The 13,958-nt window shown below is 42.7% G+C and overlaps 2 protein-coding genes across 3 annotated transcripts in view; both read left to right on the top strand.

The window, feature by feature from the left end:
* Positions 1-4,123, top strand: part of LOC116503332 (zinc finger protein 665-like) — a 35,913-nt gene extending 31,790 nt beyond the window's left edge. For both annotated transcript variants that reach the window (XM_032209684.1, XM_032209683.1), the window contains one exon: positions 347-4,123. In XM_032209684.1, the coding sequence (XP_032065575.1) occupies positions 347-2,853 (2,507 nt within the window). In that variant the 3' untranslated portion in view covers positions 2,854-4,123. The remainder of the gene's footprint in view (positions 1-346) is intronic.
* Positions 4,124-6,771: 2,648 nt separating this feature from the next.
* LOC116503333 (zinc finger protein 493-like) lies at positions 6,772-13,032 on the top strand. The gene is made up of 5 exons (XM_032209685.1): positions 6,772-7,109; positions 7,396-7,503; positions 8,229-8,311; positions 9,413-9,539; positions 10,141-13,032. Exons 2-5 carry the CDS (start codon positions 7,416-7,418, stop codon positions 12,828-12,830), a joined length of 2,988 nt encoding a protein of 995 aa, XP_032065576.1. The 5' UTR covers positions 6,772-7,109; positions 7,396-7,415; the 3' UTR covers positions 12,831-13,032.
* The last annotated feature ends 926 nt before the right edge of the window (positions 13,033-13,958 follow it).

Here is a 13,958-nt window from a genome sequence, read left to right on the forward strand (position 1 = left end):
TCTTTTTTCCTATTACATTAATTAATGGTCTTCTAAATAGCACAATTTTATTTAGAAGAAAGAGATCAGTGTGGTGATAAGAAATGATTGTCTTGTGGTCATCCTTGTGCCCTGGGTCCTTACTGTGGAGTAATTGAGGATGTTTTTGCCTGTTGCAGTTTCCTAATCAGCAACAAATTTTGTCTTGCTTTGTGTTGCAATGGCATATGTTGTCTCATGGATTGCAAGTTGGGTGCGTCATAGTTGAGACAATTTGTGGCCCAAGTCCTGATGTCAAGACCTGTTCTTGCATTAAATTTTTAGATTAGATTATTCTAATATATTTTTGTTTTTCTCCCCCCACAAGCATTTGATGTGCAGAAGGGAAATGACCGAGAGAGGAATTTAGTGCCATTGCAAATAATCAAAACTGAAATTCCTGAGGAGACCTCTTCAAATAAGCGGGGAAGGAAGAAACATGAAAAAAAGTACAATTCGAAAGAAAAATCTCTTGAATGTGTGGGAATGGATCGCTTCCTGACCCAACGTGATTCCAAAGAAAATACGGGGAAATGTCACAGTAGAAAAAGATTCAGATCAAATCCCAATGTTAGTAACTGCAAAACTGAAGAAGGCTCTAACAGAAATAATCTTACTTCACATAAAGTGATCCAGGCAAGAGAGAAGCCCTGCAACAGTGTGGATTGTGAAAAAAGTGTTGGGTGGAGAGGTAATTTAACTTCTCATAAAAAGATCCACATCAGAGAAAAACTCTATAAGTGTCTAGAGAGTGGAAAGAGCTTCAAGTACAGAGAGCGTCTGAAATCCCACAAAAGGATCCATTCTGGGGCAAAACCTTATAAATGTTTGGATTGTGGAAAAAGGTTCAATGTAAAGAGTTCTCTTACTTCTCATAACCAGATCCACACAGGGGAAAGACCCTTTAAATGCATACAGTGTGGAAAGAGCTTCAGAACTAGTAGTTATTTGATGTGCCACAAAAGGATCCATACAGGGAGAAAACCTTTCAAATGTGTGGATTGTGGGAAAAGGTTCCGTGTGAAGAGTTCCCTTACATCTCACCAAAGGATACATACTGGAGAAAAACCCTTTAAATGTATGGAATGTGGGAAAAACTTCAGATGTAGTAGTTACCTGATGTGCCATAAAAGGATCCATTCAGGGGAAAAACCTTATAAATGTGTGGATTGTGGGAAAAGGTTCAGTATGAAGAATTCTCTTACGTCCCATAAAAGGATACACACCGGAGAAAAACCCTTTAAATGCATACAGTGTGAGAAGAGCTTCAGCACTAGTAGTTACCTGATATGCCATAAAAGGATCCATTCAGGGGAAAAACCCTATAAATGTTTAGACTGTGGAAAGACCTTCAGAATGAAAGTTCATTTTACTAGGCATACATTGATCCATGTGGGAGAGAAACCCTTTAAATGCATAGAATGTGGGAAGAGCTTTAGGCAGAGTGGTGGTCTTGCCTCTCATAAATTGATCCATGCGGGAGAGAAACCTTTTAAATGCATAGAGTGTGGGAAGAGCTTTAGGCAGAGTGGTGGACTTGCCTCCCATAAATTGATCCATGCGGGAGAGAAACCCTTTAAATGCATAGAGTGTGGAAAGAGCTTTAGGCAAAGAGATGGCCTTGCTTCTCATCAAAGGATTCATACAGGAGAGAAACCCTATAGGTGTATAGAGTGTGGAAAGACCTACAGAAATACAAATCAACTGACATCTCACAAAAGGATGCATTCAAGTGAAAATTCTTATAAAGGCACAGAGTGTGGAAAACATTTCAGGACAAGCAATTTCCTTGCTGCTCATAAACAAGTCCATACAGAAGAGAAACCCTATAAATGTCTAGACTGTGGGAAGGGCTTCTGCGAAAGCAGTGGGCTTGCTTCCCATAAACGTGTCCACACAGGAGAAAAACCCTATAAATGCATGGAGTGTGGAAAGAGCTTCAGTGTAAAGTGTACTCTGACTTCTCATAAACGGATCCACACAGGAGAAAAACCCTATAAATGCCTAGACTGTGGAAAGGGCTTCAGTGAAAGCAGTGGCCTTGCTTCCCATAAACGTGTCCACACAGGAGAAAAACCCTATAAATGCATGGAGTGTGGAAAGTGCTTCAGTGCAAGGAGTGCTCTTATTTCTCATAAACGGATCCACACAGGAGAAAAACCCTATAAATGTCTAGACTGTGGAAAGGGCTTCAGCCAAAGCAGTACCCTTGCTTCCCATAAACTGGTCCACACAGCAGAAAAACCCTATAAATGCATGGAATGTGGAAACAGCTATAAAAGCAGTACTTATCTGAACCTCCATAAACGGCTCCACACAGGAGAGAAACCCTATACATGCCTAGAGTGTGGAAAGACCTTCAGTGTAAAAAGTGCTCTTACTTCACATGAAAGGATCCACACAGGAGAGAAACCCTATAAATGTTTAGAATGTGGGAAGAGCTTCAGCCAAAGCAATCAACTTATTTTACATAACAGGATCCATACAGGGGAAAAACCTTATAAGTGCACAGACTGTGGAAAGACCTTTGCTACCAGTGGCAATCTGACTTACCATAAAAGGTCCCACACAGGAGAGAAACCCTATAAATGCCTAGAATGTGGAAAGAGCTTCAGTGATAAACGCTACCTTACTTCCCATAACAGTATCCACACAGAACAGAAATCATATGCATGCAATGAATGTGGGAAGTGTTTGAGTACAAGCAGGTCCCTTACTTACCACATTCGTAGCCACTCGCCGAAAAAATTGCACCCATGCACAGAATGTGGGAAAAGCTTCAGATTAAAAAGTCACCTTACTTCTCATAAGAGGATCCACACAGGGGGGAAGTAGAAATGAATGGAATGCAGAAGGAGTTTTTATGAAAACAGGATGCTTTTCAAGAAAGAATCCACAGAGGGCAGCAAAATATCTTATGGGAAGCAATCAACTTATTTCCCTTATAATATGACCCATAACGGGATGGGAGGGAAATCCCTTTAGGGACTGAAGTGTCCTTAATTTGTGTAAACTTGTTCATTGTGGTGTGAAACCATCTAAAGATAATGTAAAAAGAATATCTTTGGAAAAATGTTGTGGGGAACAATGTGCACATGCGCAGAACATTATAAAATGACTAAAAAACCTGCTGGCAACAGCATGTGTGACTGGGGAACCAGTTCAGGGGCGTGGCCAGCCTGCCATCCCTACCGGTTTGGTGACCCAGTCCCAATTTCCACTACCAGTTCGCCCGGACCAATGTGAACCTGTAGCAACCCACCTCTGAATATCATCATGTGTGCAACTGATTAAATGTATGGATTTTGGGAAGCTCCCAGAATAGATTTTTTTAATTCCAGAGGTATTATCTATTCAGTTAAGGTCTCGCTGAAAGAAATCTGTTAAACAATTGCCCCTCTTATTACTCTCAGACCTCACAATCTCGGCTGGGTCACAAACTGATTTATTTAGGCATAATCAACATCTGGACTGATTTGGGGATCAACCTCCAGGCTTTGTATAGAGCTGGTATATGCAGGCAAACCAAGGGAAAATGTATGTGTGTATATTCATTTTAGCTCTAGTTGTATTGAAAATACTGACTGCCTTAAAACATATAACAAGGTATTTCAGCTATTATTTTTTCATATATTTCATATGTGCATCAGTTTAGTTGCAAGTGGAAATCTCTCCCAAATATTTATATACACAGTCCAGTCTGGTGCCAAACTGCATTAACCCAGCTAAAAGGGACTTTATAAATAGTTTTATTGGTCCAACAATGTACCGTATGAGCAATATTTTTAAAAAAGGAAGTATTGCTTGATTTAAATTATTCATTGTTCAGTTTCACAGAGTAATCAGTACCATATTTTCTATTTTCCAAGATTTTCAAAAGTCAGTTTAGTGCCTATTTCATTTGGTGCTATCAAGTTGATCAGAAAAATCAATCATACTTGACATGTTAGGGGACCATAGCATTGCTATGGTTTTGGAGAAAACTGTTAATAGCATGATTGTGACACTGTGCTTTTTAACTTAATATAGCTTTTTTAAAAGCATATTTCCTGATTGTTAACAACCTTTCTCATTTTGAAATGTTAATAAATTATTGGAAACAGTTGTTGCGCAAGGTAAATGATGCCCTACTTTATATACAGTGAACAAAAAAGCTAAACGAACAAACCAGCTGAATATGTAGGAGAACTTGGGGTGGGGGTGGGGAGCCCTGAAAGTGGAATCAAATGTGTTAGAAAGTGCTAGAAAGGGGTGGACTGAGTTCACATCTGACTGTTTCACATTGCACAATGATGCATTGAAAACCATGGAATGAGAAAAGCATTAGCAAGGTACCGTAGATTTTTCTATGAAAGTCGCAAACAATTAAAATGTGAGAACATTTCTCATCATAAAATCCTGGCATTTTTTTCATAATATTATTAATTATGTAATTTTACCTTTGCGGAGATAGTCCATGCAGCATTGAAAGTGCTTCAGCTAAGGATTCAAAAGGGAACCAGAAAAATTCAGCCTTTTGCCTTTTTCTACAACTTGGAAGGTATGTAGGAAGTTATCACCCAGCCCTCTCCCAGAAAAATGAAATATCCTAGGAAATATTGAAAAGGCAGAATATTTCCCTGGATGTGAAAGGGAGAAATGTTTTAAAGAGAAACTTCCTGCAGCTTCTTGCCTCCCCCACCAGTCTTTGTCAATGGGCCATTAAGAAGGCCAAGATAGTCCCTTTACATAATAAAGGGTTCTCCACTTCAGCTTCAGGGGAATGGGATTAAGGCATGATAATATTGGCACTTTACCCAACTCCCCACATGACATCTGAGAACTCAACCAAACCTGGATTCAAAACACAGCCTAGAGAGTTGGCCCTCCGTGAGCCCATGGGAGTCTGACAACCAATCAGAATACAAGGGCATAAAACCAAGGACTCGGCTTCTCCGGCCCTTCTCTTCTTCTCCACCAACATTGAAGCATGTGATCACTTTTCTGTTCAAGCCATGTGGTCCTGTCCACCATTAAAACCACCTTTCCAAACAGCCTCCATGTCTCCAGTGTCTTTTTCCCCCGCTTGGAGCCGAACCCAGAAGGACGTTTCTTTCGCCAGGTATTTTTGGCCTTTAAGGATTTGCGTTTGGAGCCAGAGCAGGGATATTCAGGCAACGTCTACATTTACCTTCCTATTTAATATCATTAAATAATGTGTTAATTGAAAAAGGCCAATAAATTCCTTATTCTCCAGCCAGCTGTTTCTCTCCCTTTGAAAACGAACCCCTGAAAGAAACGCCATCATCATCCTGAAGGGTCTTTGAGGACCAGTGAGGGTCAAGGTGGGATCCACTGTGTGTGGGGATCTTCAAAGTCATTCGCCTCAGTTGATGGGGTGACTTCCGAGGGTCGCTTTGGGGGCTCCCATCAGAGAAGCTCGGGGGAGGGCAGAGGGGTCCCCTGAGGGAGAAGAGGGGACCAGAAGGAGGCCCAATTCGGTGACTGACGCAGAGAAAGGAGGAGTGGGGTCCGTCCCTGAGGAGCCTAAAGATACCCCCTCCATGGCGGCGCTTCCCTCAGAGGCGCCTCAGTCTCTCTCCGCTCTTCCTGACAGAATAGGCTCCTCCCCCCCAGCCCTCTCGTGAACCCCTTTTCCCGCTTCTCCCTCTGAGGGAACCGCACTGCGAGAGGCGTGGCCAAGAGGAAAGGGGTGGAGTCACGCAAGCTCCCGTCTCACGGGGGGGGGGGAACGAGAGTGTCTCAGACTCCCAGTAAACCCCGCCCCAGCCGTATCAATGGTGCCTCCCACTCCCCCACCCTTACCGTGGATACCGTGACAGGGATACTTCGGAGTTGGCTTCCAAGGAATAGGTTGCGCCAATGGGAAGCTTCCCTTCTGTTGAGTCATCAGTCTCTGGGCAGAATCTCTGGTGACTTCTTCCTGCGGAGAAAGCCTTTGGAGCAGAAACACAAAGTGGGAGGGGCCACGCAGATCGTGTACAGCGCAACTGGGTGGGGGTGGGGGGTCCCAAATTGGGACACGGGTGAGCCCCTGATTGAAGCAATCTCTCAAGGAGGCAACGGCTGCTGAGATGTGGGAATCCCAGGCTACTAGTAGCCGATGAGGCCCGAAACCTAGAGGTCTCCTCTAGCCACGGCTCACTTGTTTTTCCCACGACCCCCGTGACACGTGTCTCCAGCCTTCCAGACCACGATCAACTTATGCTTTCCAGAGTAAGTGGATGATTCTCCCTCTTCTGCTTCACGGGGAGCCCGTTTCCTTGACCTCCTGGGAAGTTTGATGTCTGAGAAGCATCAGGCGATGAGGATGTTTTTAACATTTATCTCTGTCTTCCAGCCTAATGGCTGTTTTTTCCCCCCCTCCACACTCTTCTCACGGTCCTTAATTACATAATACGAATTACATAAATACTTTGCTTCTTTTCTGTGAAAAACTACCAAAAGCCACATCTGTTTGGGGGAGAGGGGGGTTCCTCCTTTAGTTTTACTTTTCTCCTTTTTCCTATGGAGCAGCCAGAAAGGAGATTCATGGGCTCCCAAAACCACGGAACCGGCATTTGATCTCCGCCTGGCTTCTCGCGGATGCCACTTGCGGAGCTCGCTCTCCAGAGCAGATGCAGCACCCAGCAGAGGCTGCGCTGCATAGCCCCCCCCAAACTTGCCCCCACGGCCGAGATTTCACTCCAGGTGCCAGCAGGGGGCGCTCTCTTGGCTGCCGACAGCCACTGCGCATGCTCTCCCTCGGCTTGATCTGGTGGTTCCGGCTGAGAGTTGCTGCTTAGGATTCTGGTGGGGGCGGGGCAAGAGGGGCTCCCGCGACTCAGATCCCCCCCAGGGGAGGGAACGAGATTCTGAGGTTGGAGGGAGCGGGAAACCTGCTCCATAACTGCTCTTGGCTGTGCATAGTGGAGATCCAACAATGGGGCAGTGGGGAGGAGAGAAGGAAGCCTAAAGGCTCGATCTCCATTTAAATTCAGATTCCTGGAAGGGCTTTTGGAGAGCCAGCGGAGACCAGTTGCCCGGCGGTGCCAGTGGCTGAAAGATTCCTTCTGATCCTGGCAGAGGAGAAGCAGCAGGAAAAGTCCCAGGTGAAAGAAGCTTCTTTTGGGGAACATGGAGGGATCTTCACTTGCTTGAATTATTTCATATGTCCCTGATAGGGTTTTGGAGATTAATAATCCGAGTAAATATTTAGAGAACCTCATTAGCTAAATTGTTCTTGAGTTCTTCCAAAGAGTATCTCCTTTGGAGCGATTCTCCCATTGGGTCCCATCCTTCTCCACTGATGGTCACAAGGGTTTTGTGGGCAAAAGATAAAATCCAGATCCTCTTTTGTCCTGTTTTCTTAACTGCTCTCCTTTGCTTATATTTCAGGTTCGGAGGCCCTTCCAGGAATGGGGAGTAATTGGATGGATCGCACAAATCTTTCTCAGCTTTCTTTCAGAGGGATCCCCGAGGATAAAAGTCAGGATACCTCACTAGGTAAGAAAAGACTGTTCCACTGGATTGGAGACTTTCTAGAAAGATTCCAGTTATCCTTAATTCTCTTCTTGGGTCTTAATCATTGGACTTAGTAGAAGGTGACCCTATAAGAAAGCTAGAACTCCCTCTTCAAGCTAGAAGACTTAAGGCGCACAAAGGAATTCCCTCCCTTCAGAGCAAGCCTAGGATTTGCCTTTCACACAAAACTGACTCTTGTAGGGGCCACCTTGAGTTGCATTCTGGCTCTTCCTCTTCCTCCATCATGAGAGATTTCTCTGTTCCCAATGATGTGGAAAAGAGCAAAACCCTATTTTTGGGTTTCCTTAAGAAGAGATAGTTTTGCTTAATTCCTACCTGCCCTAGCAGGCATGCTTCCTGAGTTTCTAGAACATCACTAATTTCTCTGGTTTCAAAATCAGAGAGGAAGGGGGGGGGGGATTTACACTGATTGAGCAAATGCTTTGGTTGCCAAGAGTATATAATTCCATGTGTTATTCCAAAAGGTTAAGAGAATAATCCAATTGATGTTCCTTCTTCAGTATGTGGTGGGTTTGGTCTTCTCCTTTCACTCTTGGCTCCCAAGATGGAGCCTATGAAAGTTAGCATGTAGAAGAGGCAAAAATGTTTTTCTGGGCAGGACAGGAAGAAATATAAAGTTTTGCCTTCAATCTAGAAAAGATGAAGTTGAACCATTTCCTGTTTCCATCCTGTCTCTCTCTTGCCAGTGGAGAACATAGGATCATCGTTCTTCAGTGAATCATCTCCTTCTATGGGTGGAACTGAAAGTGCCACTGGATTCCCAATTCAGGTAGGAAAGTTGAGATTAGCAGCTAATATGGGAGAAGAATAAGAAACCTCTAGTTTCCTTTGCATATGATAGTTTCAAAGTAGGCCTAACAGTTATCAAAGTTTTGGAAATGTATGGGATTCTTTAGTGGTTGTATAATTCTTGTTTCAACAAATGCCACATGGCTCTCCATGTTGCCTGTCAGGACACATGAATAGTCAAGCTAAATCTCTTTATGGTAAGCATAATTTTGTTTTCATGTCATTGGAGAATGGGATAAAAAGAGGAGAGGCAGAAAATGCTTTGTGTATAATCTGCACCTTGATGTCTGGAAGTGTCTTTCCAGTATTTTCATGAAAGTTCATGAGAGTGAGCAAGACTGACCCTTCAAAGAACCACAAAGACCATTTGGTTACTATGTCCCCTAGAGATCCCATAGAACAGTGGTGGGTTGCAGGCGATACGCCCCAGTATACCAGTGCCTGCTGGGAGCGTTCCAGTACAGTGCTCCGGATGGCCCGCCTACCCACTCTTGCTCCTTACTGGTATTTGAGGTTTTCCGGACTTACATGGCCCCTGCGTGATGCTCCGCCAAGCAGCTGGAGCCTTGCGGGCAGTAAGTGCGCATGTGCGTGCTGCGCACGTTCATGTGGTGGATACCTGGCCCCATTGCTTACCAGTTGCAACGGGATCCAGAACCCGCCACTGCCATATAACCTCTTGCAAATATCATGAAGTGCTGGAGTCACTGGTAGATGTTGTATCTAAGGCACTCTCTGCCACTTGATCAAGGCAGGTTGATAATATTGAAGGTCAGCAGAGTCAGTCAAGATAATAAAACATACATTAAATGAATGTGAGCAGTAGGCTGTGAATTCTGCCCTTTTTATCATATAATGTGTTGAGTCCACCTAGGAAAATGTCCAATCAAGAATTTTCACTTTGGCTTTTAGTCCCAAAGATGCTTTTTTTTTTAATGAGGCAACTGGACTTTCTCATTTTTCTTTGAAGACGTTTCGCTTCTCATCCAAGAAGCTTCACTTTGTCCTTTTAGGATTTGCAGATTGAATGACATATTGCAAATTCTATCGAGTCTGCTCACTGGGATTCTTCCTTCTTTAGGGTCCTGTGTCCTTTGGGGAGGTGGCCATCCATTTCAACAATGAAGAATGGCTGCTGCTTGATCCCAGCCAGAAAGCCCTGTATCAAGAAGTCATGTTGGAAACGTCTAGAATGGTGACCTCTTTAGGTAAGGGTTCCTCTAGAGGAAACATCACAGCAAGGTGTCAGTAGATATGTTATTTACAACGTAGATCTATACGTAACTTTTAAAAAATTCTTATTTCTAATTAATTCCAGTCCCCCTTCATGGTCTTATAAGTAGCACAATTTCATTTAGAAGAAGGAAATCAGTGTGATGACTAGCAAAGATTGACATTCAGTCTTGTGGTCATCTTTGGTCCTGGGGTCATTACTGCAGAGTTATTGGCAAGATGTTCAGGGAGATGATGTTTTTGCCTGTTGTAATTGTCCTATTCAGCAACAAATTTTGTCCTGCTTTGTGTTATAATGACATATGTTGTCTTATTGAAAGCAACTTGGGTGCCTCATGGTTGAGGCAATTTGTGCGCCACATTCTGATGACAAGATCTGTTCCTGCTTAAATTTTTAATTGCCAAGAATGAGGGTTATATGCAGCCATACTAGTCCTTTAAGTTAATAACTAATATGCATGTTGTCATTTCCCTAGTTGCTTTCTCCACAGATGTCCAGTAGTAGATAAATCTGTGCATAGGGACACCAAAGTGAGGTTGTAGATTATTCTAATTTATTTTTCTTCCCCCCACAAGCATCTGATGTGCAGAAGAAGGAAAACGACCAAAAGCCAAATTTGGTGCCATTGCAAATAATCAAAACTAAAATTCCTGAGGAGACCTCTACACGTAAGTGGGGAGGGAGGAAACATGAAAAGAAGCACAATTGGAGAGAGAAAACTATTCTTGAATGTGTGGAAATGGATCATTTCCTGACCGAAAGTGATTCCAAAGAAAATATGGGGAAATCTCAAAGTAGAAAAAGATTCAAAGCAAAGCCCAATGTTAGTAACCGCTGCAAAACTGAAAAAAGCTCCAGCATTAATAATGTTACTTCACATAAAATGAACCAGGCAAGCGAGAAGCCCTACAACGTTGTGGACTGTGGAAAAAGTGTTGGGTGGAGGGATAATTTAACTTCTCAAAAAAGAGTACATTCAGGGGGCAAACGCTATAAGTGCCTAGAGTCTGGAAAGAACTTCAGGTACAGAGCGCATCTGAAATCCCACAAAAGGAACCATACAGCAGGAAAATCTTATAAATGGGTGGATTGTGGAAAAAGGTTTAATGTGAAGAGTTCCCTTACCTCCCATCAAAGGATACATACTGGAGAAAACCCCTTTAAATGCATAGAATGTGGAAAGAGCTTCACCAGTAGTAGTTACCTGATATGCCACAAAAGGATCCATTCAGGGGAAAAACCTTATAAATGTGTGGATTGTGGACAAATGTTCAGTATGAAGAATTCTCTTACTTACCATAAAAGGATGCATACTGGAGAAAAACCCTTTAAATGCCTACAGTGTGGGAAGAGCTTCAGCACTAGTAGTTACCTGATATGCCATAAAAGGATCCATTCAGGGGAAAAACCCTATAAATGCATGGAATGTGGAAAAAGCTTCAGCTGGAAGAATTCTCTTATTTACCATAAAAGAATGCATACTGGAGAAAAACCCTTTAAATGCATACAATGTGGGAAGAGCTTCAGGACTAGTAGTTACCTGATATGCCATAAAAGGATCCATTCAGGGGGAAAACCCTATAAATGTTTAGACTGTGGAAAAACCTTCAGGACAAACACTTCTTTTACTATGCATAAATGGATCCATGTGGGAGAGAAACCCTTTAAATGCATAGAGTGTGGGAAAAGATTTAAAAAGAGTGCTCGCCTCGCTTCCCATAAATTGATCCATGCGGGAGAGAAACCCTTTAAATGCATAGAATGTGGAAAGAGCTTCAGCAGTAGTAGTTACCTGATATGCCACAAAAGGATCCATTCAGGGGAAAAACCTTATAAATGTGTGGATTGTGGACAAATGTTCAGTATGAAGAATTCTCTTACTTACCATAAAAGGATGCATACTGGAGAAAAGCCCTTTAAATGCCTACAGTGTGGGAAGAGCTTCAGCACTAGTAGTTACCTGATATGCCATAAAAGGATCCATTCAGGGGAAAAACCCTATAAATGCATGGAATGTGGAAAAAGCTTCAGCTGGAAGAATTCTCTTATTTACCATAAAAGAATGCATACTGGAGAAAAACCCTTTAAATGCATACAATGTGGGAAGAGCTTCAGGACTAGTAGTTACCTGATATGCCATAAAAGGATCCATTCAGGGGGAAAACCCTATAAATGTTTAGACTGTGGAAAAACCTTCAGGACAAACACTTCTTTTACTATGCATAAACGGATCCATATGGGAGAGAAACCCTTTAAATGCATAGAGTGTGGGAAAAGATTTAAAAAGAGTGCCAGCCTCGCTACCCATAAATTGATCCATAGGGGAGAGAAACCCTTTAAATGCATAGAGTGTGGAAAGTGCTTTAGGCAGAATGGTGGCCTTGCTTCCCATCAAAGGATTCATATGGGAGAGAAACCCTATAAGTGTATAGAGTGTGGAAAGACCTACAGAAATAGAAATCAACTGACATCCCACAAAAGGATCCATTCAGGTGAAAAACCTTATAAATGCACCGAGTGTGGAAAACCCTTCAGGACTTGCAGTTCCCTTGCTTCCCATAAACGGATCCATACAGGAGAGAAACCCTATAAATGCACGGAGTGTGGAAAAAGCTTCAGTGTAAAGTGTTCTCTTACTTCTCATAAAAGGATCCACACAGGAGAAAAACCATATAAATGCCTAGACTGTGAGAAGAGCTTCACCCAAAGCAGTAGCCTTGCTTCCCATAAACGGATCCACACAGAAGAAAGATCCTATAAATGCATGGAGTGTGGAAAAAGCTACAAAAACAGCAGTTACCTGACTTTCCATCAACGGCTCCACACAGGAAATAAATCCTATACATGCCTGGAGTGTGGAAAGAGCTTCGCTATAAAAACTTCTCTTACTGTTCATGAAAGGCTCCACACGGGAGAGAAACCCTATAAATGTCTAGAGTGTGGGAAGAGTTTCAGCCAAAGTAGTCACTTGAGTTTCCATAACAAGATGCATACAGGGGAAAAACCTTATAAGTGCACAGACTGTGGAAAAACCTATGCTACCAGTAGCCATCTGACTTACCATAAAAGGTCCCACACAGGAGAGAAACCTTATAAATGCCTAGAATGTGGAAAGAGCTTCAGTGATAAACGTTCCCTTACTTCCCATAGCAGGATCCACACAGGAGAGAAATCATATGTATGCAATGAATGTGGAAAGAGTTTGAGTACAAGCAAATCCCTTAGTTACCATATTAGTACCCATACGCGGAAGAAATTGCATTAATGCACAGAATGTGGAAAGAGCTTCAGATTAAGAAGTCACCTTACTTCTCATAAGAGGATCCACATGGAGGGGAAAGAATAGAAATGTACAGAATGCCGAAGGAGTTTTTGTGAAAATAGGATGCTTGTAAATAATAGAATAGAATGGCAATGTTGGAGGGGACCTTGGAGGTCTTCTAGTCTAACCCCCTTCTTGGGCAGGAAACCCTACACCACAGCAGACAAATAATTATCCAACATATTCTTAAAAACTTCCACTGTTGGAGCATTCACAACCTCTGGAGGCAAGTTGTTCCACTGATTAATTGTTCTGTCAGGAAATTTATCCTCCGTTCTAAGTGTCTTCTCTCCTTGATTAGTTTCCACCCATTGTTTCTTGTCCTGTCCTCAGGTGCTTTGGAGAATAGCTTGACTCTCTCTTCTTTGGGGCAGCCCCTGAGATATTGGAAGACTGGTATCATGTCTCCCCTAGTCCTTCTTTTCATTAAACTAGACCGACCCAGTTCCTGCAACCATTCTTCATGTTTTAGCCTCCAGTCTTCTAATAATCTTTGTTGCTCTTCTCTGCACTCTTTCTGGAGTTTCCACATCTTTTTTACATTGTGGCAACCAAAACTGCATGCAGTATTCCAAGTGTGGTCTTATCAAGGCATTATAAAGTGGTATTAATACTTCACGTGATCCTGATTCAGTTCCTCTGTTTATGTAGCCTAGAACTGTGTTGGCTTTTTTGGCAGCTGCTGCACAGGGCTGGCTCATATTTAAATGGTTGTCCACTAGGACTCCAAGATCCCTCTCACAGTTACTACTATTGAGCAAGGTACCACATATACTGTACCTGTGCATTTGGTTTTTCTTGCCTAAATGTAGAGCCTTACTTTTTTCACCATTGAATCTCATTTTGTTAGAAAGCACCCAATCCACGGAGGGCCAAAAAGTATCCTGTGAAAAGCCCTCAACTTATTTCCCTTATTAATATGACCCACATCAGGGATACATAGGGACGGGAGGGAGATCCCTTTAGGGACTGAAGTGTTCTTAATTTGTATAAAAGGATCCACTGTGATATGAAACCATCTAAAGATATGGAGTGTAAAAAGAATAACATCTGTGGAAAAATGTTGTGGTG

This window comes from Thamnophis elegans, chromosome 2 (genome assembly GCF_009769535.1).
Source record: "Thamnophis elegans isolate rThaEle1 chromosome 2, rThaEle1.pri, whole genome shotgun sequence".
In the NCBI taxonomy this organism is placed as follows: domain Eukaryota; kingdom Metazoa; phylum Chordata; class Lepidosauria; order Squamata; family Colubridae; genus Thamnophis; species Thamnophis elegans.